This window comes from Pristiophorus japonicus, chromosome 13, assembly GCF_044704955.1.
Source record: "Pristiophorus japonicus isolate sPriJap1 chromosome 13, sPriJap1.hap1, whole genome shotgun sequence".
Lineage (NCBI taxonomy): Eukaryota > Metazoa > Chordata > Chondrichthyes > Pristiophoridae > Pristiophorus > Pristiophorus japonicus.
The window spans coordinates 4220907-4248380 of record NC_091989.1 but is presented as its reverse complement, the minus strand read 5'-3'; the positions used below and the strand labels follow the sequence as shown (position 1 = coordinate 4248380).

Sequence of the window (27474 nt, the reverse complement as noted above, 5' to 3'; positions counted from 1 at the left end):
AGTGTCAGTGACGGTGACCATGAAACTACCGGATTGTTGTAAAAACCCATCGGGTTCCCTAATGCCCTTCAGGGAAGGAAATCTGCCGCCCTTACCCAGTCTGGCCGTAATGTGACTCCAGACCCACAGCAATGTGGTTGAGACTGAGCAGGCCTCTGAAATGGCCCAGCGAGACACTCAATTGTATTCAAGGGGGCTCACCTTCTCGAGGGACAATTAGGGATGGGCAATAAATGCCGGTCTTGCCAGCGACGCCCACATCCCAGGAACTAATTAAAAAAAGTCACTGTTGTAATGTATGAAACGCAGCAGCCAATTTGCGCACAGCAAGCTCCCACACACAACAATGTGATAATGACCAGATAATGTGTATTTGGCCCACATTCACAAATAAGAGCATTTATTTCTATATCATCCCCTTAATAAAAGGTCAGAGCAAGGACTGTGTGTCTACCTCACCAGTTGTCTCATCAACCAAGGATATTTGTGTTGGAGTTTCAACTTCAATGACAGTCTGCAAAACACAAACATTTATTGGTTATTTTCTTCAAGTAGTTCAAACTGAACCTCAAATCAATGCAAAACAGAGACGTACATCTTCTACATTGGTCTCCTCCACATTGGGGAGACCAAACACAGATTGGGTGAGCGCTTTACAGAACCCCTCCGTTCAGTCCTCAAGTATAACCTCGATCTTCACTTTAATTCCCCGCTCCACTCCCACTCTGACCTCTCCGTCCTCGGCCTCCTACACTGTTCCAACGAAGCTCAACGTAAGCTCGAGGAACAGCACCTCATCTTTCATTTGGGCACTTTACAGCCTTCTGGACCCAACATCGAGTTCAACAATTTCAGAGCGTAACCTCTGCCCCCATTTTTTCCAGAAGGCAGCTGTCGATGATTCTGCCATTCCCATTCGCAGCATTTAATCTCTCCTGCCTCCCACCCTATCACAGACCTCCCCTTTTGATCTTTCCTCCCCTCCCCCCTTTCCCAGCCCCCACACTTGCTTAAAACCTGTCACATCTCAAACTTTCCCAGCTCTGACGAAAGGGTCAGCGACCTGAAACGTTAACTCTGTTTCTCTCTCCACAGATGCTGCCCGACCCGCTGAGTATTTCCAGCATTTTCTGTTTTTATTTCAGATTCCAGCCTCTGCAGTGTTTTGCTATTGTAACGTATATTTGTTATTGCTTAAAATGTATGATTAATTGCTGCTGGATATTAAGTGTGCACCAAGCTTGCAGGAGCGCTCTCGGGCAATACACAGGGAGAGCCGGTGATGCGGCAGTTAAAGACACTACCCCTGCATCTCTGGGGTCCTGTTCGAATACAGTTCACACTGTCAGGATGAAAAACCCCTCTCTCAGACCGTGGAGCTTGACAAGCTCAGTGCAAAATAACCCTGGGCACTCACAATCCCGCTTCTAACTGGCATCGGCTCACAGCGCGAGGGAGGGGGAAGCTGAAGATACCATGTTCGGGAGGCAGGGTTGCGGTTTTGAAATTGTGGCTGGGCCCAGGCTTGATCCCGTCACTGGGAGAATCATTTCCCAGCGTGAACGTTTCCTCACTTTCCTGGTCACATCCATTGAGCAGGATCACCCGCGATGGTTGGAGATTTCGGGGCAAAATTGCCCCGCGCCCCGATTGGGGGCGGTGACCTTCCGGGGGGGGGGGGGCGGGACTTTTTGCACCCGGCCTGCAAGTCCCGCCCCCTGCCGCGGGAACTGCCCTCACCGCCCCAATCTCCCGCGTTCCACTTCCATCGGGGGCGGTAACCGGGGCGCTGAGGGGAACGCTACACGGACGCTTCTCTTAGCGCTGACGCGCTTCCACGCCCCTCCCCTTTGATTAAAGGGGAGGGGTCACTCCACACGATGCATGGCCTCCAATGGCCTCCACCGGGCACCCAGGGCAGCGTTGGACCAGGGCAGCAGCCCCAGCCCAAGGCGGAGCGCCGGGCTGCACCATGGCGGCCCAGACCACGCGAGGGGCGCCATCGTTGATCTGACCCAAGAGTCAGGCAAGAAAAGATGGCGGCCTGGGGCCCCGTTTTAATCACCGCCCCGAGAGCGGATGTCGACTAGGCAGAAACTGTCCTGCACCCCTGGGACAGACCCGGCACTGCCCCATAGACACGCAGTGTGGAATCCAATCCCACTGACCGGCAGGCCTGTGCTAAGCTGATTTCAGCTGAGATATGCCACAGGGGACAGCAGTTGGCCTAAACCTCCGATGTTCAGAGCGGGGAGGTGACAGGAAGCAGCCAGCGTTCCCACGGGTGATCACTGTCCAGCGTCCCTCCCTGGAGAAGCTAAGGTGAGTGTGTCTGTAGTGAGGACAGAGCCAGCTACGATGCACACTTCGGTTAAATAGCCCACCGCACAGTCTAACATCGCACACAAAGAATGGTCACTTGGTCACGACTAGTGACGGCCAATACGCAGGAGTCAGCACTGCCAGACACGGAGGCGAGAATATTGGAGGCACAAACGATTTAAAGACCAGGAACTTACGATATAATTCTCCCAGAATTTGTACTTGCTGCTCGTTAGTAGAATCTCCTTAGTGACGGGGGAACAATATAGCCTCAGCTTCAAACTGTAATGAAGAGGCAAAAAGAGACCTGATTATACAGCAGCATGAAACAGGTTAATAGCGAACGTTGGCAGGCTCGAGCCTCAGTGCAAGGAAGTCACGGCCAAGCTCAATGTTGGCCTCGCCCAACGAGGTTCACTGCCAGCACGAGATAGAACATCACAACAGAAGAATTAGGAGCAGGAGTCGGCCATTCGGCCCCTCGAGCCTGCTCCGCCATTCAATGAGATCATGGCTGATCTTTCACCTCAACTCCACTTTCCCGCCAGATCCCCATATCCCTCGATTCCCCTAGAGTCCTTGAGTATACTCAGAGACTGAGCCTCCACAGCCCTCTGGGGCAGAGAATCCCAAAGATTCACCACCCTCCGAGTGAAGAAGTTTCTCCTCATCTCAGTCCTAAATGGCCGACCCCTTATCCTGAGACTGTGACCCCTGGTTCTAGACTCCCCAGCCCGGGGGGAAACATCCTCCCTGCATCTACCCTGTCAATCCCCCTCAGAATCTTGTATGTTTCAATGAGATCACTTCTCATTCTAAACTCCGGAGAGTATCGGCCCATTCTATACAATCTCTCCTCATCGAACAACCCTCTTATCCCGGGGATCAATCCAGTGAACCTTCGTTGCACCACTTCTATGGCAGGTATATCCTTCCTTAGGTAAGGAGACCAAAACTGTGCGCAGTACTCCAGGTACAGTTGTGCAATTGTAGCAAGATTTCCTTACTCTTGTAGATAACAGAAGGAACCCTGGCCGACTTTCTGCTCCCTAATACAGGGGTACAAAGACCAATTGTCGCGCCCTGTACCTCTGCCCAGACAAGAGCAAGTGATCCAATCACGGACCTTCCTAATCTGCAGCACACAGATAGTCCCGTAGCCAGCAGGGAGAGCAACTATTATTAGATTGTCTACGTTTAATTTACACTTTTATGTGGAGAAGGGGAATCGTTTGTGCGGAATCTACATTGTGTTACAGGTAGATTATTGTGGATGGATCAGCAAGAAATGGCTTGTCTTGTTCCGCTGTGCGGATCAACATGAACAACACGTGGCCCTATTAATAATCCTGGACTGCAGCTGTAAAATGTCAGTAAATAATTCAACCAAAACAGCTCAGTGTTAGCTCGGTGCTCCACAGACCAGAACCACCACCAAATCAAAATAGCTTCCAATCAGAGAATCGCAGAAACTTAGAAACATAGAAAATAGGTGCAGGAGCAGGCCATTCGGTCCTTCGAGCCTGCACCACCATTCAATATGATCATGGCTGATCATTCACCTCAGTACCCCTTTCCTGCTTTCTCTCCATGCCCCTTGATCCCTTTAGCCGTAAGGGCTATATCTAACTCCCTCTTGAATATATCCAATGAACTGGCATCAAAAGCTCTCTGCGGCAGGGAATTCCACAGGTTAACAATTCTCTGAGTGAAGAAGTTTCTCCTCATCTCAGTCCTAAATGGCTTACCCCTTATCCTTAGACTGTGTCCCCTGGTTCTGGACTTCCCCAACATCGCGAACATTCTTCCTGCATCTAACCTGTCCAGTCCCGTCAGAATTTTATACGTTTCTATGAGATCCCCTCTCATCCTTCTAAACTCCAGTGTATAAAGGCCCAGTTGATCCAGTCTTTCCTCATATGTCAGTCCTGCCATCCCGGGAATCAGTCTGGTGAACCTTCGCTGCACTCCCTCAATAGCAAGAACGTCCTTCCTCAGATTAGGAGACCAAAACTGAACACAATATTCCAGGTGAGGCCTCACCAAGGCCCTGTACAACTGCAGTAAGACCTCCCTGCTCCTATACTCAAATCTCCTAGCTAGGAAGGCCAACATACCATTTGCCTTCTTCACCGCCTGCTGTACCTGCATGTCAACTTTCAATGACTGATGAACCATGACACCCAGGTCTCGTTGCACCTCCCCTTTTCCTAATCTGCCGCCGTTCAGATAATATTCTGCCTTCGTGTTTTTGCCACCAAAGTGGATAACCTCACATTTATCCACATTATACTGCATCTGCCATGCATTTGCCCACTCACCTAACCTGTCCAAGTCACCCTGCAGCCTCTTAGCGTCCTCCTCACAGCTCACACCGCCACAGTTTAGTGTCATCTGCAAACTTGGAGATATTACACTCAATTCCTTCATCTAAATCATTAATGTATATTGTAAAGAGCTGGGGTCCCAGCACTGAGCCCTGCGGTACCCCACTAGTCACCGCCTGCCATTCTGAAAAGGACCCGTTTATCCCGACTCTCTGCTTCCTGTCTGCCAACCAGTTCTCTATCCACGTCAATACATTACCCCCAATACCATGTGCTTTGATTTTACACACCAATCTCTTATGTGGGATCTTGTCAAAAGCCTTTTGAAAGTCCAAATACACCACATCCACTGGTTCACCCTTGTCCAGTTACATCCTCAAAAAATTCCAGAAGATTTGTCAAGCATGATTTCCCTTTCATAAATCCATGCTGACTTGGACCGAGCCTGTCACTGCTTTGCAACTGCGCTGCTATTTCATCTTTAATAATTGATTCCAACATTTTCCCCACTACTGATGTCAGGTTAACCGGTCTATAATTACCCATGTTCTCTCTCCCTTCTTTTTAAAAAAGTGGTGTTACATTAGCTACCCTCCAGTCCCTAGGAACTGATCCAGAGTCGATAGACTGTTGGAAAATGATCACCAATGCATCCACTATTTCTAGGGCCACTTCCTTAAATACTCTGGGATGCAGACTATCAGGCCCTGGGGATTTATCAGCCTTCAATCCCATCAATTTCCCTAACACAATTTCCGGCCTAATAAGGATTTCCTCCAGTTCCTTTTTCTCACTCGACCCTCGGTATTTCCCGAAGGTTATTTGTGTCTTACTTCGTGAACCGAAGTATTTGTTCAACTCATCTGCCATTTCTTTGTTCCCCATTATAAATTCACCTGAATCTGACTGCAAGGGACCTACGTTTGTCTTCACTAATCTTTTTCTCTTCACATATTTATAGAAGCTTTTGCAGTCAGTTTTTATATTCCGTGCAAGCTTCCTCTCGTACTCTATTTTCCCCCTCTTAATTAAACCTTAGTCCTCCTCTGTTGAATTCTAAATTTCTCCCAGTCCTCAGGTTTGTTGCTTTTTCTGGCCAAATTATATGCCCCTTCCTTGGCTTTAACACTATCCTTAATTTCCCTTGTTAGCCACGGTTTAGCCACCTTCCCTGTTTTATTTTTACTCCAGACAGAGATGTACAATTGCTGAAGTTCATCCATGTGATCTTTAAATGTTTGCCATTGCTTATCCACCATCAACCCTTTAAGTATCATGTGCCAGTCTATGCTAGTCAATTCCCATCTCATACCGTCGAAGTTACCTTTCCTTAAGTTCAGGACCCTAGTTTCCAAATGAACTGTGTCACTCTCCATCTTAATAAAGAATTCTACCATATTATGATCACTCTTCCCCAAGGGGCCTCGCACAACAAGATTGCTAATTAGTACCTTCTCATTACACATCACCCAGTCTAGGATGGCCAGCTCTCTAGTTGGTTCCTCGACATATTGGTCTAGAAAACCATCCCTAATACACTCCAGAAAATCCTCTTCCACCGCATTGCTACCAGATTGGTTAGCCCAATCAATATGTAGATTAAAGTCGCCCATAATAACTGCTGTACCTTTATTGCACACATCCCTAATTTCTTGTTTGATGCTGTCCCCAACCTCACTACTACTGTTTGGTGGTCTGTACACAACTCCCACTAGCGTTTCCTGCCCTTTGGAATTCCGTAGCTCCACCCATACCGATTCCACATCATCCAGGCTAATGTCCTTTCTTACTATTGCATTAATTTCCTCTTTAACCAACAATGCCACCCCGCCTCCTTTTCCTCTCTGCCTATCCTTCCTAAATGTTGAAGCATAGGAGGAGGCCATTTGGCCAATCGTTCCTGTGCCGGCTCTGTGAAGGAGCACTTGCACTCAGTCCCACTCCCCCGCTGTGTGTTCGTAACCCTGTCAATCCCTCATCCTCCAGGACCATCCAACCCCCTTTTACTACCACCTTCTCAAGAGGCAATTAGGGATGGGCAATAAATTCCGGCCTTGCCAGCGACGCCCACATCCCAGGAATGAATTTTAAAAACTTGCATTTATATAACATGTTTAACATATTAAAACGTCCCAAAGCATTTCGCAGGAGCAATTAACAAAATTTGACACCGTGCCACATATGGAGGTATTAGGGCAGAAAAGAGGGAGGTTTTAAGGAGCATCTTAAAGGAGAAAAGCAAGGTAGAGAGGCGAAGAGGTTTAGGGAGGGAGTTCCAGAGCTTGGGGCCCAAGCAACAGAAGGCACGGCCACCAATGGTTGAACGATTATAATCAGGGAAGCTCAAGAGGGCAGAATTAGAGGAGCGCAGACATCTCGGGGGGTTGTGGGGCTGGAGGAGATTACAGAGATAGGGAGGGGCGAGGGCCATGGAGGGACTTGAAAACAAGGATGAGAATTTTAAAATCGAAAAGTTGCTTAACCGGGAAACAATGTAGGTCAGCGAGCACAGGGGTGAAGGGTGAGCGGGACTTGGTGCGAGTTAGGACACGGGCAGCCGAGTTTTGGATGAGTTTAAGTTTACGCAGGGTGCAAGGTGGGAGGCCAACCAGGAGTGCGTTGGAATAGCCAAGCTGGAGGTAACAAAGGCATGGATGAGGGTTTCCGCAGCGGATGAGCTGAGGCAGGGGTAGAGTTGGGCGAGGTCACGGAAGTGGATGTAGGCGGTCATGTTGACGGAGAGATGTGGTCAGAAGATCATCTTGGGGTCAAGGTTGTGAACAGTCTGTGGTTAGACAGTTGCCAGTGAGAGCGATGGAATCAGTGGCTAGGGAACGAAGACAATAGCTTTGGTTTGCCACTGGCTCCTGCCATGTGCGGCGAATCCCTGAGCTGCCCCACGCCGGATATTACCCAGCACCCTGTGAGTGGTCTTAGTTGGAAGAAATTTCTGCTCATCCAGTACTGGATGTTGGACAAGCAATGTGACAAATTAGAGGCAGTGGAGGGGTCGAGAGAAGTGGTGGTGATGTAACGCTGGGTGTCGTCAGCGTATGTGTGGAAACATGAAGTTGTGTTTTCAGATGATGTAAGAAACAAGATAACAATTAGAATGGGCAAGTCAAAAAGCCCACGGGCAACCATGGATTAGGCTGGGACTTTCAAGTTGGTAAGTAATTTGAGAGTTAACATCTTCCACAACTGTAAAACATGCGAATGTAGGGGGAATAATTGAAGGGAACAAGGCAGCATTTTTCTCAGGGTTAGGATGAATAAAATCAAGTTTCGAAGCAGAAGCAAAGGGGTGCTAAGACTAAAAGGGTGAAATGGCCCCGTTATGCGACGCTGGTTAGTGGTAACAGAGCGGGAAATCTTTGTCGCCCGGGGGAAGGGGTTTGCCACCGGCTCCTGCCGTGTGCGGCGAATCCCTGAGCTGCCCCACGCCGGATATTACCCAGCGCCCTACGAGTGGTCTCAGGGCCAGCCTCGTGGTTCGCTAACCGGCCGACCTCCGCTCGCGGGGCAGAGGTTAAAGGGGAGGTGGGGAGCGCCGCCGGCCGCCAGCTTGGCGGTTTCGCCGACTGACCGGTCGGCCCTACTTCTCCTTCCCTTGCGTGGTCCGGGTCGCCATGGTGCTGCCCGGCGCTCCATTCTGGGTGGCGGGCTGTGGCTTCGGCACCATGCCACTCTGGGGGCCCAGTGGAGGCCATCAGAGGCCTGGCAGAGTGCACAGCGACTTGATGCTTTAACCAAAGGGGAAGGGCGCTGAAACGCGTCAGCGTGCCGTGTAGCACCAACCAACGTGCCCCAGAACCCGCCACAAGAGGAAGCAGGGCGCGCCAGTTTGCGCTCCACTTCCTTTGAGGGGCGATAACCGCAATTTGGCCGTCGGGGCAGGACTTTCACGCTGGGCGCCCGGAGTCCCGCCTTGTGTCAGTTATGGCCCCCAATCGGGGCACAAGGGAATTTCTCCCCCAAAGACTGAAGAGATAGCACAGCACAGAGAACGGGTTAAAGGCATATCAAGACCAGAGATCTCATTGGGAGTCGAGAAACATAGAAACATAGAGAATAGGTGCAGGAGTAGGCCATTCGGCCCTTCGAGCCTGCACCGCCATTCAGTATGATCATGGCTGATCATTCCTTCAGTACCCAATTCCTGCTTTCTCTCCATACCCCTTGATCCCTTTAGCCATAAGGGCCACATCTAACTCCCTTTTGAATATATCTGACGAATTGGCCTCAACAACTTTCTGTGGTAGAGAATTCCACAGGTTCACAATTCTCTGAGTGAAGAAGTTTCTCCTCATCTCGATCCTAAATGGCTTACCCCTTATCCTTAGATTGTGATCCCTGGTTCTGGACTTCCCCAACATCAGGAACATTCTTCCTGCATCTAACCTGTCCAATCCCGTCAGAATTTTATATGTTTCTGTGAGATCCCCTCTCATTCTTCTAAATTCCCGTGAATATAAGCCTAGTCGATCCAGTCTTTCTTGATATGCCCGGGATGGCAGGACTGACATCAGTCTGGTGAACCTTCGCTGCACTCCCTCAATAGCAAGAATGTCCTTCCTCAGATTAGGAGAACAAAACTGTGCACGATATTCAAGGTGTGGCCTCACCAAGGCCCTGTACAACTGCAGTAAGACCTCCCTGCTCCTATACTCAAATCCTCTCGCTATGAAGGCCAACATGCATATGCATATAGATTGGGCTAACCAAACTGGAAGCAATACGGTGGAGGAGGATTTCCTGGAGTGAATAAGGGATGGTTTTATAGAACAATATGTCGAGGAATCAACTAGGGGGGAGGCCATCTTAGACTGGGTGTTGTGTAATGAGAGAGGATTAATTAGCAATCTCATTGTGTGAGGCCCCTTGGGGAAGAGTGAACATAATATGGTGGAATTCTACATTAGGATGGAGAATGAAACAGTTAATTCAGAGAACATGGTCCAGAACTTAAAGAAGGGTAACTTTGAAGGTATGAGGCGTGAATTGGCTAGGATAGATTGGCGAATGATACTTAAGGGGTTGACAGTGGATGGGCAATGGCAGACATTTAGAGACCGCATGGATGAACTACAACAATTGTACATCTCTGTCTGGCGTAAAAATAAAAAAGGGAAGGTGGCTCAACCGTGGCTATCAAGGGAAATCAGGGATAGTGTTAAAGCCAAGGAAGTGGCATACAAATTGGCCAGAAATAGCAGCGAACCCTGGGACTGGGAGAAATTTAGAACTCAGCAGAGGAGGACAAAGGGTTTGATTAGGGCAGGGAAAATAGAGTACGAGAGGAAGCTTGCAGGGAACATTAAGACGGACTGCAAAAACATCTATAGATATGTAAAGAGAAGGTGGTTAGTAAAGACAAACGTAGGTCCCCTGCAGTCAGAATCAGGGGAAGTCATAACGGGGAACAAAGAAATGGCAGACCAATTGAACAAGTACTTTGGTTCAGTATTCTGACCTATTTCTGACCTGGTGGGACTGACCTATCAAGAAAGACTGGATCAACTGGGCTTGTATTCACTGGAGTTCAGAAGAATGAGAGGGGATCTCACAGAAACGTTTAAAATTCTGACGGGTTTAGACAGGTTAGATGCAGGAAGAATGTTCCCAATGTTGGGGAAGTCCAGAACCAGGGGTCACAGTCTAAGGATAAGGGGTAAGCCATTTAGGACCGAGATGAGGAGAAACTTCTTCACCCAGAGAGTGGTGAACCTGTGGAATTCTCTATCATAGAAGGTTGTTGAGGCCAATTCACTACATATATTGAAAAAGGATTTAGATGTAGTCCTTACTACTAGGGGGATCAAGGGGTATGTCAAGAAAGCAGGAATGGGGTACTGAAGTTGCATGTTCAGCCATGAACTCATTGAATGGTGGTGCAGGCTAGAAGGGCCGAATGGCCTACTCCTGCACCTATTTTCTATGTTTCTAACATGCCATTTGCCTTCTTCACCGCCTGCTGTATCTGCATGCCAACTTTCAATGACTGATGTACCATGGCACCCAGGTCTCGTTGCACCTCTAGAAAGCAGAAGATCTGGCAGACCTGCGCAGTTGAGACTTGATGTCGGTCACAATGGTGGAACAGATGGAGCAAAGCAAGGATTTAAAAAAACAACTGACGGAGGTTGGAAGTGGAGGAGAAACATAAGCTTGAACAGGTCAGAACTAGCGGCAGTACCATGAAGCTGGGAGGAGAGCGGAAAAGGAATCCACACAAGTCACAACAGTCCAAAGGAACATCTGTTGAAGAGACCGGACGGCAAGTTTTAAATTTACTTTCAATAAAGGAGGTGCTGTGGATGTCAATTGGTGCTTCAGATCAATAAGATCACAGGTGCTAAAGGCAGAATTTGTTTGAGAGAATTGTGGCAGTCTTGTGAAGGGGTGTGATGGTGCTCACCAGCAAGGCAGCAGTGATTTGTGGTAATGGTGGCAATCCTGGGAAACATTCTAGTCACCGTCATCGGCAGGACCTTAAACTATTTCACTGAGCCGCAAGATTTAATTAGCACAAAATCTTTTATTCTACCATGGAAAATCCTGAAGACGATAATGTATCCACAAGGGCAATAGATGAGGATTTAGAACCGTTTGATCATTTTTACTTGGTATGCATCATCTCCAGATACTCCACTACCCAAATGTCAAAACAATGGTCAATTTAAAAAGAGCAGTGAGCCGGCTTTGAGTTTCACAAACAGCATTAGTTATCGATGGTGGAACGTGGAATCCTCATGTTGGGTTGTTCATTTGAGTTTCAACTCCATGAATCATACTTCAAGGGCTAAATTACGAGGAGAGATTACACAAACTAGGGTTGTATTCCCTGGAATGTAGAAGAGAAAGAAAGAGGAAAAGAGGGAAAGGAAGGAAGGAAGGAAAGAAAGATAGGCGTCTCAAAGCATGCTACAGTCAATGAAGTACTTTTGAAGTGTAGTCTCTGTGGTAATGATCGAAGTTTTCAGGATATTGAGGGGAACAGAGAGGGTGGATAGAGAAAAAGGATTCCCGCTGGTTGGGGAGTCTGGGACTAGGGGCACAGTCTAAAAATTAGAGCCAGACCTTTCAGGAGTGAAATTAGAAAACACTTCTACACACACAGGGTGGGAGAAATTTGGAACTCTCTCCCGCAAACAGCAATTGATGCTGGGTCAATTGTTAATTTTAATTCTGAGATTGGTAGCTTTTTGTTGACCAAAGGTATTAAGGGATATGGGCCAAAGGCGGGTATATGGAGTTAGGTCGCAGATCAGCCTTGATCTCACTGAATGACAGAACAGCCTCGAGGGGCTGAATGGCCTCCTCTTGTTGCTATGTTCTAGTACCATACGTTATACAGGTAGTATGATTTTTTTCAGAGTGTAAAGACATACTGAAGCCATTATCCAGGTACATCACCACTGGAAACACAAAACAGACATTTCCTGTAAAGATCATTTGAGAAATAAATGGGGTCAGTACCTGCATTCCAATCGTCTTCTCAAGGCAGGCGCTCTCAATCCTTTCATGTGGTCTGCAAACAGAATTGGAAATCCTATTGATCAGCAAATCGTTTTCCAAACTGAAAACATTAGGGCCCCTAATCTAATTACATAAAGTATTTTAGACAACAGCGTATGTCACTAATGGAGTCTTGCTGTGCTCAAATAAATGTGCAACTTATCTGCATCGTTCTCCCCCTCCCCAGATACTCTTGTGAAAATGATGGCCTCTGAATTTTTGTGTTGTGTAGGAAGGGTGTTTTTGTATACATGTGATCTGCTGGTGCACTTACTGTAAGAGTCACAACTTTGGCAGGAGACTGGGGAACTCCAATAGAAATGGTGTAAGCGGCTGGTTGTGCTATTTCCTCTCGGAGTTCGGCCAGATTCCTGCTGAAGTTACTGCGAGAAACCCCGTCAATTTCAGGGGCAGCCCCTATTAAATAGATAAATGTAGTGTAATAAAGATTGTAAAAGTCTCACACTCTCTGAAGTTTTTAAGTCTCTGATGAAACATCAATAAAGAAACAAATGCCTCATCACAACTCTCTATCATTGACATATAATAGAATCATAGAAATTTACAGTACGGAATGAGGCCATTCGGCCCATCGTGTCCGTGCCGGCCGACCAAGAGCTATCCAGCCTAATCCCACCTTCTAGCTCTGGGTCCATAGCCCTGTAGGTTACGGCACTTCAAGTGCACATCCAAGTACTTTTTAAATACGTGAGGGTTTCTGCCTCTACCACCCTTTCAGGCCGTGAGTTCCAGACCCCCACCACCCTCTGGGTGAAAAAGATTCTCCTCAACTCCCCTCTAATCCTCCTACCAATTATTTTAAATCTATGCCCCCCTGGTTGTTGACCTCTCTGCTAAGGGAAATAGGTCCGTCCTATCCACTCTATCTCGGCCCCTCATAATTTTATACACCTCAATTAAATCTCCCCCTGGCTTTCTCTGTTCCAAAGAAAATAATGAATTAATTTGAAATGCAGAAATCACTTGGTGTTGTTAGGACGGCAACAATTTTGTGCGCAAGATCCCAGAAGCATGACCAGTTAATCTGGTTTTGGTGGTTTGGATGAGGGAGGACGTCTCCATACTCTTTTTGAAGTAACAGGGAAAAGTAAAAACATCTTAAAATGAAAGATTTTAAATGGCGTACAGGGACACAAGGTGTGCAGACGACACAGTGACCCTGAGCGATGGTTTGTACAACTGCGTGTGTTGCTAGGCCACATCAGGGGGCAATAAACGGCAACCATCCGATGTGGACCAGTCACGCGGAGATCGGATTGTTGACTCAGTGCCACACTACCGCCCCGGGAGCGCCTCCGATAGCGCTCCGCCTCCTTTGAGAGTTGGAAGGGCTGAATTCCGTGCCGGGGGGGGTGGAACTTCCAGGCCAGGCGATAAATGTCCCGGCCCCGGAATGTTACCGCCTCCAAGCGGGGCACAGGGCAATTTCAGCCCCACAGTGTCTAACTCCGTGGTTCTCAAACATTTTTGATTGAAGGATCTTTTTCCAAATCGATTAGTAATTAGGCCCCCCCCCCGCCACATCTAACTAATAATAAAGTATAATACTCAAAATATGAAAGTGCTGCATGTATTTTCCTTTAGCACCCGGCAAAATAAAATTAAATTATAAACATTGAATAATAAAACTACAACATGCATTTCCCATAAAAGCCTACCCACAATTTATATTTATTGACTATTTTTGTTTGTTTGTTTTATGTATGTTCACAAATTTGCACTTTTCAAAGTGAGTGTCAGTAATGGTGACCAACTACTGGATTGTCGTAGAAACCCATCTGGTTCACTAATGTCCTTCAGGGAAGGAAATCTGCCGCCCTTACCCGGTCTGGCCAATATGTGACTCCAGACCCACAGCAATGTGGTTCACTCATAACTGCCCCTCTCAGTTGTACCAAAACGCTACGACAAAGTCAGCACTGTGGGAGCACCTTCACCACACGGACTGCAGCGGTTCAAGGCGGCGGCTCACCACCTTCTCAAGGGGCAATTAGAGATGGGCAATAAATGCCGGCCTTGCCAGCGACACCCACATCCTGTGAACTAATATTTTAAAAAGTATACGTTAGTTCATATCCAGCGATTTGTTGGTTACCGATGATGCTGTCGTAATAGCTCATTGCATTTTAGCTCATTTCGGGGGATTTTTGAATACCACTATAAAAAATGGTTTATCATGTGTAAATAACGAGAAAAAATATGCAATTATTGATTTGAGGGCTGTCTTGTAAACCATTTAGCTTCTGGTGAGACTCGGTCGCAAAAAGAATTGAAGGGAGAAATTCAAGAACAAAAATCGTTTTACGCAGAGAGTGGTTAGAATGTGGAATTCTCAGCCGCAAAGTGAGGGGGCAAAAATTTTGCAGATGGAAAGTGTGAGGTCATGCACTGTATGCTTTGTGGTCTGGGGAATCTGCAAAAGGACATAGACAGGCTAAGTGAGTGGGCAAAAATTTGACAGATGGAGTATAATGTTGGAAAGTGTGAGGTCATGCACTTTGGCAGAAAAAAATCAAAGAGCAAGTTATTATTTAAATGGGGAAAGACTGCAACGTGCCGCAGTACAGCGGGACCTGGGGGTACTTGTGCATGAAACACAAAAGGATAGTATGCAGGTACAGCAAGTGATCAGGAAGGCCAATAGAATCTTGGCCTTTATTGCAAAAGGAATGGAGTATAAAAGCAGGGAAGTCTTGCTACAGCTATACAGGGTATTGGTGAGGCCACACCTGGAATACTGTGTGCAGTTTTGGTTTCCATAATTACGAAAGGATATACTTGCCTTGGAGGCAGTTCAGGGAAGGTTCACGAGGTTGATTCCAGGGATGAGGGGGTTGACTGATGAGGAAAGGTTGAGTAGATTGGGCCTCTACTCATTGGAGTTCAGAAGAATGAGAGGTGATCTTATCGAAACGTATAAGATTATGAGGGGTCATGACAAGGTGGATGCAGAGAGAATGTTTCCACTGATGGGGGAGACTGGAACTAGAGGGCATGATCTTAGAATAGGGGGCCATCCATTTAAAACAGAGATGAGGAGGAATTTCTTCTCTCAGAGGGTTGTAAATCTGTGGAATTTGCTGCCTCAGAGAGCTGTGGAAGCTGGGACATTGAATAAATTTAAGACAGAAATAGACAGTTTCTTGAACGATAAGGGGATAAGGGGTTATGGGGAGCGGGCGGGGAAATGGAGCCGAGTCCCTGATCAGATCAGCCACGATCTTATTGAATGGCGGAGCAGGCTCGAGGGGCCGAATGGCCGACTCCTGCTTCTATTTCTTATGTTCTTAAATCATTGTTAAAGCAAAGTCCACAAGCAGCAGATAGCTGCTTGAAAAACAGAAGTGTTAAACTGTATTGGGAACCAGGAGGAGAATACGGCCACAGCAAGTGGCTCAGGCGGAGAAACACCAATTAGATTTGATGGGCTGAATGGTCTCTTAGTTATTCTGTGAGCACAAAACACCAGATCAGGTAAACAGTCCCTCTCACCTTTAGTGTTCCATTCAAATGTTGACACCTCCCTTATGTGGCACTTTATCAAACGCCTTTTGAGAGTCACATGTACACCGACAACACCCAGCACTACCTCACCACCACCTCTCTCAATCCCTCACAGTTTGTAAATTGTCAGACTGCTTGTCCGACATAGGGTACTGGATGAGCAGAAATTTCCTCCACATAAATATTGGGAAAACCAAAAACACATTGTTCCTCGCCACAAGCCCCGTTCCCTAGCCCCCGACTCCATCCCCCACGCTGGCCACTGTCCGAGCCTGAACCACACTGTTCACAACCTGGGTGTCACATCCCCCACGCTGGCCACTGTCCGAGCCTGAACCACACTGTTCACAACCTGGGTGTCACATTTGACCTTGAAATGAGCTTTCGACCACATATCCGCACTATCGCTAAGCCCGCCTTTTTCCACCTCTGTAACATCGCCTGCCTCCACCCCTGCCTCAGCTCATCCGCTGCTGAAACCCTCATCCATGCCTTGACTATTCCAACGCATTCCTGGCTAGCCTCCCACATTCCACCCTACGTAAACTAGAGGTGATCCAAAACTCGGCTGCCCGTAGCCTAGCTCGCACAAAGTCCCGTTCATCCATCATCCCTGTGCTCTCTGACCTACACTGGCTCCCGGTTAAGCCTCGATTTTAAAATTTCCATTCTTGTTTACAAATCCCTCCATGATCTCGCCCCTCCCTATCTCTGTAATCTTCTCCAGCCCCACAACCCCCCCGAGATGTCTGCGCTCCTCTAATTCTGCCCTCCTGAGCATCCCTGATTATAATCGCTCCACCATCGGTGGCCGTGCCTTCTGTTGTCTGGGCCCCAAGCTCTGGAACTCCCTCCTAAATCTCTCTGCCTCTCTACCTCTTTCCTCATTTAATACGCTCCTTAAAACCTACCTCATCTGCCTTAATATCTCCTTATGTGGTGTCAAATTTTGTGATAACGCTCCTGCGAAGCGCCTTGGGACATTTTAATATGTTAAAGGTGCTGTATAAATACAAGATGTTGTTGTCCATATATCAGTGTCCTCGACCAGACCAACATCCCCAGCATCGAAGCACTGACCACACTCGACCAGCTCCGCTGGGCGGCCCACATTGTCCGCATGCCTGACAATAGACTCCCAAGCGCTCTACTCGGAACTCCTACACGGCAAGCGAGCCCCAGGTGGGCAGAGAAAACGTTTCAAGGACACCCTCAAAGCCTCCCTGATAAAGTGCGACATCCCCACTGACACCTGGGAGTCCCTGGCCAAAGACCGCCCGAAGTGGAGGAAGTGCATCTGGGAGGGCACCGAGCACCTCGAGTCTCGTCGCCGAGAGCATGCAGAGGCCAAGCGCAGGCAGCGGAAGGAGCGTGCGGCAAACCAGACTCCCCACCCACCCTTTCCCTCAACCACTGTCTGTCCCACCTGTGACAGAGACTGTAATTCCCGTATTGGACTGTTCAGCCACCTGAGAACTCACTTTTAGAGAGAGACTGCCTATGATGATGATGATGATGCTGAGACAACATCAACTGTACTGCCCTCTCTCTTATTTCATCAAAACACAATTTGCCCGTAAGAAATCCGTGCTGGCTCTCTTTAGTCCACGCTTGTCCAAGTGGCTGTTAATGTTCTCCTGGATCGTTGTATCTAAGAGCTTCTCCACCACCGACGTTAAACTGGCTGGCCTGTAATTGGCAGGTTTATCCTCCACCCCTTTTTTGGACAAGGGTGTAACATTTGCAATCCTCCCGTCCTTTGGCACCACCCCTATATCTAAAGAGGATTAGAAGCCAGTGGAGGGACCTCTGTAATTTCTACCCTTGTCAGCTGTGGCTCAGTGGGAAGCACTCTCTCTCTCTCTCTCTCTCTCTCTCTCTCTCTCGCCTGAGTCCGAAGGTTGTGGGTTCAAGTCCCACTCCAGAGACTTAAGCACAAAAATCTAGGCCGACACTCGAATGCGGTGTTGAGGGAGCGCTGCACTGTCGGAGGTGCCATCTTTCAGATGCGACTTTAAATCGTCTGCTCTCTCAGGTGCATGCAAGATATCCCAGGGCACTATTTAGAAGAGCAGGGGAGTTCTCCCCCGACACTGCACCTGTGGAGTGTGCGGCCGAGAAGGTGAAGGGGCCCAGCCCGCCTGTCAGACACCTCGGTATGGAAGTGGTTCCCATGGGGACCACCGGCACTGCCCCCCCTAAAACTAAAAGCAAACCAAGCACAGACAGCAGCTTCATGGAAAAACTTCACGTTGCTGACGAGGAGTTGGCATCGAACGAGGTCTGCACGGACTCCTACCGGGTACAGAGACTTCATCCGGCTCACAGACTGAACCAATCAGCTCCACAACAACTTGTATTTTTACAGCACCTTTAACCTAGTAAAATGTCCCACGGCGCGTCACAGGAGCATGAATCAGACAAGAGCCGCAAAAGGCGATATTAGGGCAGGTGACCAAAAGTTTGATCGAAGAGGTAGGTTTCAAGGAGCATCTTAAAGGCGGAGAGAATCTTTGAAATTCTCTACCTCAGCAGGTTGTGGAGGCTCAGTCATCGAGTATATTCAAAGGTAAGATTGAGAGATTTTTCAACTCTAGGAGAATTGAGGGATATGAGGATCAGGCGGGAAAGTGGAGTTGAGGTAAAAGATGAGCCGCGATCTTATTGAATGGAGGAGCAGGCTCGAGGGGCCGAATGGCCTTCTCCTGCTCCTTGTTCTTATGTGTCCTGGGGCCACTACTTATCCCTTAATCAACATCACTCAAACAGATTATCTGGTCATTATCACATTGCTGTTTGTGGGAGCTTGCTGTGGGCACATAACAAACAGTGACTTTTTAAAAATTCATTCAAGGGACGTGGGCGTCGCTGGCAAGGCCAGCATTTATTGCCCATCCCTAATTGCTCGAGAAGGTGGTGGTGAGCCGCCTTCTTGAACCGCTGCAGTCCGTGTGGTGAGTATGCCTCTTTGTAGCCGTTTGGTACAACCGAGTGGCTTGCTAGGCCATTTCAGAGGGCAGTTAAGAGTCAAACACATTCAATGAAGTACTTCACTGGCTGTAAAGCGCTTTGGGGCATCCTAAGATCGTGACAGGCACTACAGAAATTCAAGTCTTTGTTTGAAAATAAAACTTTCCTTGCCTCAGACCTGGTGCAGAGGCTGCATTCCAAACTCCAGATATAAAACAGAAAATGCTGGAGATACTCAGCAGATTAGGCAGCACGTTGTCTGACTTTCTGAGTATTTCCAAGTGTTTTCTGTTGTTATTTCAGATTCCAGAAATTGCAGTATTTTGCTTTTGTATTCCAAACTACTTACTACTTAGAAATATAGAAACATAGAACAAGAACATAGGTGCAGGAGTAGGCCATTCAGCCCTTCGAGCCTGCACCACCATTCAATAAAATCATGGCTGATCATTCCCTCAGTACTCCTTTCCTGCTTTCTCTCCATACTCCTTGATCCCTTTAGCCGTAAAGGCCACATCTAACTCCCTCTTGAACATATCCAATAAACTGGCATCAACAACTCTCTGTGGTGGAGAATTCCACAGGTTAACAACTCTCTGAGTGAAGAAGTTTCGCCTCATCTCGGTCCTAAATGGCTTACCCCTTATCCTTAGACTATGTCCCCTGGTTCTGGACTTCCCCAACATCGGGAACATTCTTTCTGCATCTAACCTGCCCAGTCCCGTCAGAATTTTATATGTTTCTATGAGATCCCCTCTCATCCTTCTAAACTCCAGTGTATAAAGACCCAGTCGATCCAGTCTTTCCTCATAGGTCAGTCCTGCCATCCCGGGAATCAGTCTGGTGAACCTTCGCTGCACTCCCTCAATAGCAAGAATGTCCTTCCTCAGGTTAGGAGACCAAAACTGTACACAATACTCCAGGTACTGTTCCCACTCTGCCTGTAAAAAAAGAAGAGCTTCCCACCTTTGTGACAGTGCGACAGGAAATAAGCCTTGGCCAGCAAATTATCCCTGTCGAATCTATCGATGGAAGCGCTGGGGTATTCCTGCATCCGGCCCTGGAAAGAACTCATCGCTGGCCCGCACTGGGACAAGTCGCTACACTCACTGCTACAGTGACAAGTCGCCGGCTCTGACTGACAGCCCCGCCGGCCAATCAGACAGCCGGCCCCTGCCCGCAGCACCAATCAGCGCAGCGCACGGGCGGGAGCTTCTTGCCGACCGACCCGGAAGGACAGCAAGCGGCTCTCAGGCCGGCCACAGCAGGAGATGCTCAGCCTGGCACTCTGTGGCTCTGCTACTGCCACCAATTGTGCAGTTTGCATGCTCGGTGCAGCCTCTCACTCTCCCCTTACTGGTACACATTCCTGGGAAATACAGGCTGACCACACACATAGAAACATAGAAAATAGGTGCAGGAGTAGGCCATTCGGCCCTTCTAGCCTGCACCGCCATTCAATGAGTTCATGGCTGAACATGCAACTTCAGTACCCCATTCCTGCTTTCTCGCCATACCCCTTGATCCCCTTAGTAGTAAGGACTTCATCTAACTCCTTTTTGAATATATTTAATGAATTGGCCTCAACAACTTTCTGTGGTAGAGAATTCCACAGGTTCACCACTCTCTGGGTGAAGAAATTCCTCCTCATCTCGGTCCTAAATGGCTTCCCCCTTATCCTTAGACTGTGTCCCCTGGTTCTGGACTTCCCCAACATTGGGAACATTCTTCCTGCATCTAACCTGTCTAACCCCGTCAGAATTTTAAACGTTTCTATGAGGTCCCCTCTCATTCTTCTGAACTCCAGTGAATACAAGCCCAGTTGATCCAGTCTTTCTTGATAGGTCAGTCCCGCCATCCCGGGAATCAGTCTGGTGAACCTTCGCTGCACTCCCTCAATAGCAAGAATGTCCTTCCTCAGGTTAGGAGACCAAAACTGTACACAATACTCCAGGTGTGGCCTCACCAAGGCCCTGTACAATTGTAACAACACCTCCCTGCCCTTGTACTCAAATCCCCTCGCTATGAAGGCCAACATGCCATTTGCTTTCTTAACCACCTGCTGTACCTGCATGCTAACCTTCAATGACTGATGTACCATGACACCCAGGTCTCTTTGCACCTGCCCTTTTCCTAATCTGTCACCATTCAGATAATAGTCTGTCTCTCTGTTTTTACCACCAAAGTGGATAACCTCACATTTATCCACATTATACTTCATCTGCCATGCATTTGCCCACTCACCTAACCTATCCAAGTCGCTCTGCAGCCTCATAGAATCCTCCTTGCAGCTCACACTGCCACCCAACTTAGTGTCATCCGCAAATTTGGAGATACTACATTTAATCCCCTCGTCTAAATCATTAATGTACAGTGTAAACAGCTGGGGCCCCAGCACAGAACCTTGCGGTACCCCACTAGTCACTGCCTGCCATTATGAAAAGTCCCCATTTACTCCTACTCTTTGCTTCCTGTCTGACAACCAGTTCTCAATCCATGTCAGCACACTACCCCCAATCCCATGTGCTTTAACTTTGCACATTAATCTCTTGTGTGGGACCTTGTCGAAAGCCTTCTGAAAGTCCAAATATACCACATCATTTCTCCCTTGTCCACTCTACTGGAAACATCCTCAAAAAATTCCAGAAGATTTGTCAAGCATGATTTCCCTTTCACAAATCCATGCTGACTTGGACCTATCATATTACCTCTTTCCAAATGCACTGCTATGACATCCTTAATAATTGATTCCATCATTTTACCCACTACCGATGTCAGGCTGACCGGTCTGTAATTCCCTGTTTTCTCTCTCCCTCCTTTTTTAAAAAGTGGGGTTACATTGGCTACGCTCCACTCCATAGGAACTGATCCAGAGTCAATGGGATGTTGGAAAATGACTGTCAATGCATCCACTATTTCCAAGGCCACCTCCTTAAGTACTCTGGTATGCAGTCCATCAGGCCCTGGGGATTTATCAGCCTTCAATCCCATCAATTTCCCCAACACAATTTCCCGACTAATAAGGATTTCCCTCAGTTCCTCCTCCTTACTAGACCCTCCGACCCCTTTTATATCCGGAAGGTTGTTTGTGTTTTCCTTCGTGAAGACAGAACCAAAGTACTTGTTCAATTGGTCTGCCATTTCTTTGTTCCCCGTTATGACTTCCCCTGATTCTGACTGCAGGGGACCTACGTTTGTCTTTACTAACCTTTTTCTCTTTACATATCTATAGAAACTTTTGCAATCCGTCTTAATGTTCCCTGCAAGCTTCTTCTCATACTCCATTTTCCCTGCCCTAATCAAACCCTTTGTCCTCCTCTGCTGAGTTCTAAATTTCTCCCAGTCCCCGGGTTCTCTGCTATTTCTGGCCAATTTGTATGCCAGTTCCTTGGCTTTAATGCTATCCCTGATTTCCCTTGCAGACACGGCCTGCAGACTGACCACACACGGCCTGCAGACTGACCACACACGGCCTGCAGACTGACCACACATGGCCTGCAGACTGACCACGCACGGCCTGCAGACTGACCACACACACGGCCTGCAGACTGACCACACACGGCCTGCAGACTGACCACGCACGGCCTGCAGACTGACCACACACGGCCATACAGACTGACCACACACGGCCATACAGACTGACCACACACGGCCTGCAGACTGACCACACACGGCCATACAGACTGACCACACACGGCCTGCAGACTGACCACACACGGCCATACAGACTGACCACACACGGCCATACAGACTGACCACACACGGCCTGCAGACTGACCACACACGGCCATACAGACTGACCACACACGGCCATACAGACTGACCACACACGGCCTGCAGAGGGCCAGTCACCATCCTCAAAGACAAAGGTTGAGATTTCCATTTTCTGCATTTTTCTACTCTATATTTGCACCACTGTCTGCTTTTATTTCAGATCCCCAGCCTTCAGTGTCCGCCCCCCACCCCCCCCCCCCCCACCCCCCTCCTCATTTTTATTATCCATACAAAGAAATTGCTTTATTTTACTGTACATCTTAGTAGATCGCCCTCGGCCCCCACTCCTCAGGAGATTCTGGGCTGGTCACTTTTAACCGCCAGCGTGTACAGATTTTCTAAATTTACCAACCATACTTTTGGATACTGAAACTGGGTTATCTCCTGTCTGTTCATCAGTGCAGTGCAGCTGTTTTATTCAAAACTGTATCAGTTGGGAGTTTTAACCAGCTGGTTTAACAGCTGCATTGTTTGTTGGAATTTGCTCTGCACTCTGATGCCTCGATTGATAAAACAATAATTAAGTTGAAGCCAGTTTCTGGGAGTAATTCCACCTTTGGACAAAGATGACTGGGTTGAGGTGAGGTGCATGATTTGATCTGTGATTGACAGATAAGGCAGTCAATCACCCCACCATCATCATAGGCTAGGCAGTCCTTCGGAAACGAGGAACACTTGCTTCCATTCTTAAAATGAGTTCTTAGATGGCTGAACAGTCCAATACAAGAACCACAGTCCCTGTCACAGGTGGGACAGATATTCGTTGGGGTAAAGGGAGGGTGGGGAGTCTGGTTTGCCCCATGCTCCTTCTGCTGCCTGCGCTTGAAGTTTCTCCGCATCTCGGTCCTAAATGGCTTACCCCTTATTCTTAGACTGACCACTGGTTCTGGAACTCCCCAGCAACGGGAACATTCTTCCTGCCTCTAATTTGTCCAAACCCGTCAAAATTTTATATGCTTCTATGAGTTCCCCTCTCTTCTAAACTCCAATGGATACAAGCCCAGTTGATCAAGTCTCTCCTCATATGTCAGTCCTGTCATCCCGTGAATCAATCTGGTGAACCTTCGCTGTACTCCCTCAATAGCAAGAACATCCTTCCTCAGATTAGGGGACCAAAACTGAACACAATATTCCAGGTGTGGCCTCACCAAGACTCTGTACAACTGCAGTAAGACCTCCCTGCTCCTATACTCAAATCCTCTAGCTACGAAGGCCAACATGCCATTTGCCTTCTTCACCGCCTGCTGTACCTGCATGCCAAACTTCAATGACTGATGTACCATGACATCCAGGTCTCGTTGCACCTCCCCTTTTCCTAATCTGTCACCATTCATATAATATTCAGGGCTGCATCATCGCCCCAACCCTCTTCTCAATCTTCCTCGCTGCCATGCTCCACCTCACAGTCAACAAGCTCCTCGCTGGAGTGGAACTAAACTATAGAACCAGTGGGAACCTGTTCAACCTTCGGCGTCTCCAGGCCAAGTCCAAGACCACCCCAACCTCTGTCTTCATACGACGCCTGCGTCTGCGCACATTCAGAGGCTGAACTCCAAGCCCTCGTCAACACCTTCACTGAGGCGTACGAAAGCATGGGCCTTACCCTAAACATCCGTAAGACAAAGGTCCTCCATCAACCTGCCCCCGCCACACAGCATTGCTCCCCGGTCATCAAGATCCACGGCGCGGCCCTGGACAACGTGGACCATTTCCCATACCTCAGGAGCCTATTATCAGCAAGGGTAGACATCGACGACGAAATTCAACACCGCCTCCAGTGCAGCCTTTAGCCGCTTGCGAAAGAGAGTGTTCGAAGGTCAGGCCCTCAAATTTGATACCAAGCTTGTGGTCTACAGGTCTGTAGTGATACCCGCCCTCCTGTATGGCTCAGAGATGTGGACCATATACAGTAGACATCTAAAATCGCTGGAGAAATACCACCAACGATCCTGCAAATCCCCTGGGAGAATAGACGCACCTACGTCAGTGTTCTCGATCAGGCCAAAATCCCCAGCATCGAAGCACTGACCACACTCGACCAGCTCCGCTGGGCAGGGCCACATCGTCCGCATGCCCGAGACGAGACTCCCAAAGCAAGCGTCTACTCGGAACTTCGACCCGGCAAGCGAGCCCCAGGTGGGCAGAGGAAACGTTTCAAGGACACCCTCAAAGCCTCCTTGATAAAGTGCAACATCCCCACCGACACCTGGGAGTCCCTGGCCAAAGACCGCCCTAAGTGGAGGAAGAGCATCCGGGAGGGCGCTGAGCTCCTCGAGTCTCGTCGTCGAGAGCATGCAGAAACCAAGCGCAGGCAGCGGAAGGAGCGTGCGGCAAACCAGTCCCACCCACCCTTTCCCTCAACCACTGTCTGTCCCACCTGTGACAGAGACTGTAATTCCCATATTGGACTGTTCAGTCACCCGAGAACTCACTTTTAGAGTGGGAGCAAGTCTTCCTCGATGATGATCCTTTCTTAAATACGGAGACCAAAACTGTACGTAGTACTCTAGGTGTGGCCTCACCAATACCCTGGACAGTTGTAGCAGGACTTTTCTGCTTTTATACTCTGTCCCCCTTGCAATAAAGGCCAAGATTCCATTTGCCTTCCTGATCATTTGCTGTACCTGTATACTATTTGTGTTTCATGCACAAGGACCCCCAGGTCCCTCTGTACTGCAGCACTTTGCAATTTTTCTCCATTTAAAAAATAATTTGCTTTTCTATTCTTACTGCCAAAGTGGATAACCTCACATTTCCCACTTTATACTCCATCTGCCAACTTTTTGCCCACTCACTTAGCCTGTCTATATCCCTTTGCAGATTTTTTTGTGTCCTCCTCACAATTTGCTTTCCCACCCATCTTTGTATCATCAGCAAACTTGGCTACATTACACTCAGGTTTCCATCTGTGGTTGGAGGGAGCCCCGGACAACGTGGACCACTTCCCATATCTCGGGAGCCTTCCATTAACAAGAACCAGTGCACCAGTGCAGCCTTCGGCTACCTGAGGAAAAGAGTGTTTGAAGACCAGGCCCTCAAAACTGCCACCAAGCTCATGGTCTATAGGGCTGTAGTAATACCTGCCTTCCTGTATGGCTCAGAGACATGGACCATGTAAAATAGAAACATAGAAAATAGGTGCAGGAGTAGGCCATTCGGCCCTTCGAGCCTGCACCACCATTCAATATGATCATGATATGATAACTTCAGTACCCCATTCCTGCTTTCTCTCCATATCTCTTGATCCCTTTAGCCATAAAGGCCATGTCTAACTCCCTTTTGAATATATCTAACAAACTGGCCTCAACAACTTTCTGTGGTAGAGAATTCCACAGGTTCACAATTCTCTGAGTGGAGAAGTTTCTCCTCATCTCGGTCTTAAATGGCTTACCCCTTATCCTTAGACTGTGACCCCTGGTTCTGGACTTCCCCAACATCGGGAATATTCTTCCTGCATCTAACCTGTCCAATCCCGTCAGAATTTTATATGTTTCTATGAGATCCCCTCTCATTCTTCTAAATTCCAGTGAATATAAGCCTAGTTGATCCAGTCTTTCTTCATATGTGAGTCCTGCCATCCTGGGAATCAATCTGGTGAATCTTCGCTGCACTCCCTCAATAGCAAGAATGTCCTTCTTCAGATTAGGAGACCAAAACTGCACATACTCAAGGTGTGGTTTCACCAAGACCCTGTACAACTGCAGTAAGACCTCCCTGCTTCTATACTCAAATCCCCTCGCTACGAAGGCCAGCATGCCATTTGCTTTCTTTACTGCCTAATGTACCTGCATGCCTACCTTCAATGACTGATGTATCATGACACCCAGGTCTCATTGTACCTCCCCTTTTACTAATCTGTCACCATTCAGATAATAATCTGCGTTCCTGTTTTTGCCACCAAAGTGGATAACCTCACACTTATTCATATTATACTGCATCTGCCATGCATTTGCCCATTCACCTAACCTGTCCAAGTCCCCCTGCAGCCTCCTAGCATCCTCCTCACAGCTCGCACTGCCACCCAGCTTAGTGTCATCTGCAATCTTGGAGATATTACATTCAATTCCTTCGTCTAAATCATTAATGTATATTGTAAATAGGCCCCAGCACTGAAGCCTGCGGCACCCACTAGTCACTGCTTGCCATTCTGAAAAGGATCCGTTTATTCCCACTCTTTGCTTCCTGTCTGCCAACAAGTTCTCTATCCACGTCAAAACATTACCCCCAATACCATGTGCCTTAATTTTGCACACTAATCTCCTGTGTGGGATCTTGTCAGAAGTCTTTTGAAAGTCCAAATACACCAAATCCACTGGTTTTCCCTTATCCACTCTACTAGTTACATCCTCAAAAAACTCTAGTAGATTTGTCAAGCATGATTTCCCTTTCATAAATCCATGGTGACTTGGACCGATCCTGTCACTGCTTTCCAAATGCGCTGCTATTACATCTTTAATAATTGATTCCAGCATTTTCCCCACCACTGATGTCAGGCTGACCGGCCTATAATTCCCTGTTTTCTCTCTCCCTTTTTTCTTTAACTTCCCTCCAATCCATAGGAACTGAACTAGAGTCCATGGAATGTTGGAAAATGACCACCAATGCATCTACTATTTCTAGGGCCACTTCCTTAAGTACTCTGGGATGTAGACTATCAGGCCCTGGGGATTTATCAGCCTTCAGTCCCTTCAATTTTCCTAACACCATTTCCTGACTAATAAGGATTTCCCTCAGTTCCCCCTTCTCGCTAGACCCTCGGTCCCCGAGTAATTTCAGGAGGTTATTCATGTCTTCCTTAGTGAAGACAGAACCAAAGTATTTGTTCAATTGGTCTGCCATTTCCTTGTTCCCCATTATGAATTCACCTGATTCACCTATACAGTAGACACCTCAAGTCGCTGGAGAAATACCACCAACGATGTCTCCGCAAGATCCTACAAATCCCCTGGGAGGACAGGCGCACCAACATCAGCGCCATCATTCAGGCCAACATCTCCAGCATTGAAGCACTGACCACACTTGATCAGCTCCGTTGGGC

General features: G+C 48.0%; 1 protein-coding gene across 2 annotated transcripts in view; it reads right to left on the bottom strand.

Annotated features, from left to right (window-relative positions):
- Window positions 1-19778, bottom strand: part of dclre1c (DNA cross-link repair 1C, PSO2 homolog (S. cerevisiae)) — a 54488-nt gene extending 34710 nt beyond the window's left edge. The window contains exons 1-4 of one of the 2 annotated variants that reach the window (XM_070897070.1): window positions 19629-19778; window positions 12129-12180; window positions 2520-2604; window positions 455-514 (exon numbers count right to left, since the gene is read on the bottom strand). In XM_070897070.1, the coding sequence (XP_070753171.1) occupies window positions 455-514; window positions 2520-2604; window positions 12129-12180; window positions 19629-19737 (306 nt within the window). In that variant the 5' untranslated portion in view covers window positions 19738-19778. Of the gene's footprint in view, window positions 1-454; window positions 515-2519; window positions 2605-12128; window positions 12181-15680; window positions 15765-19628 lie in introns of those variants that run through there. The other variant, XM_070897071.1, reaches the window with a different exon arrangement.
- Between the last annotated feature and the right edge of the window lie 7696 nt (window positions 19779-27474).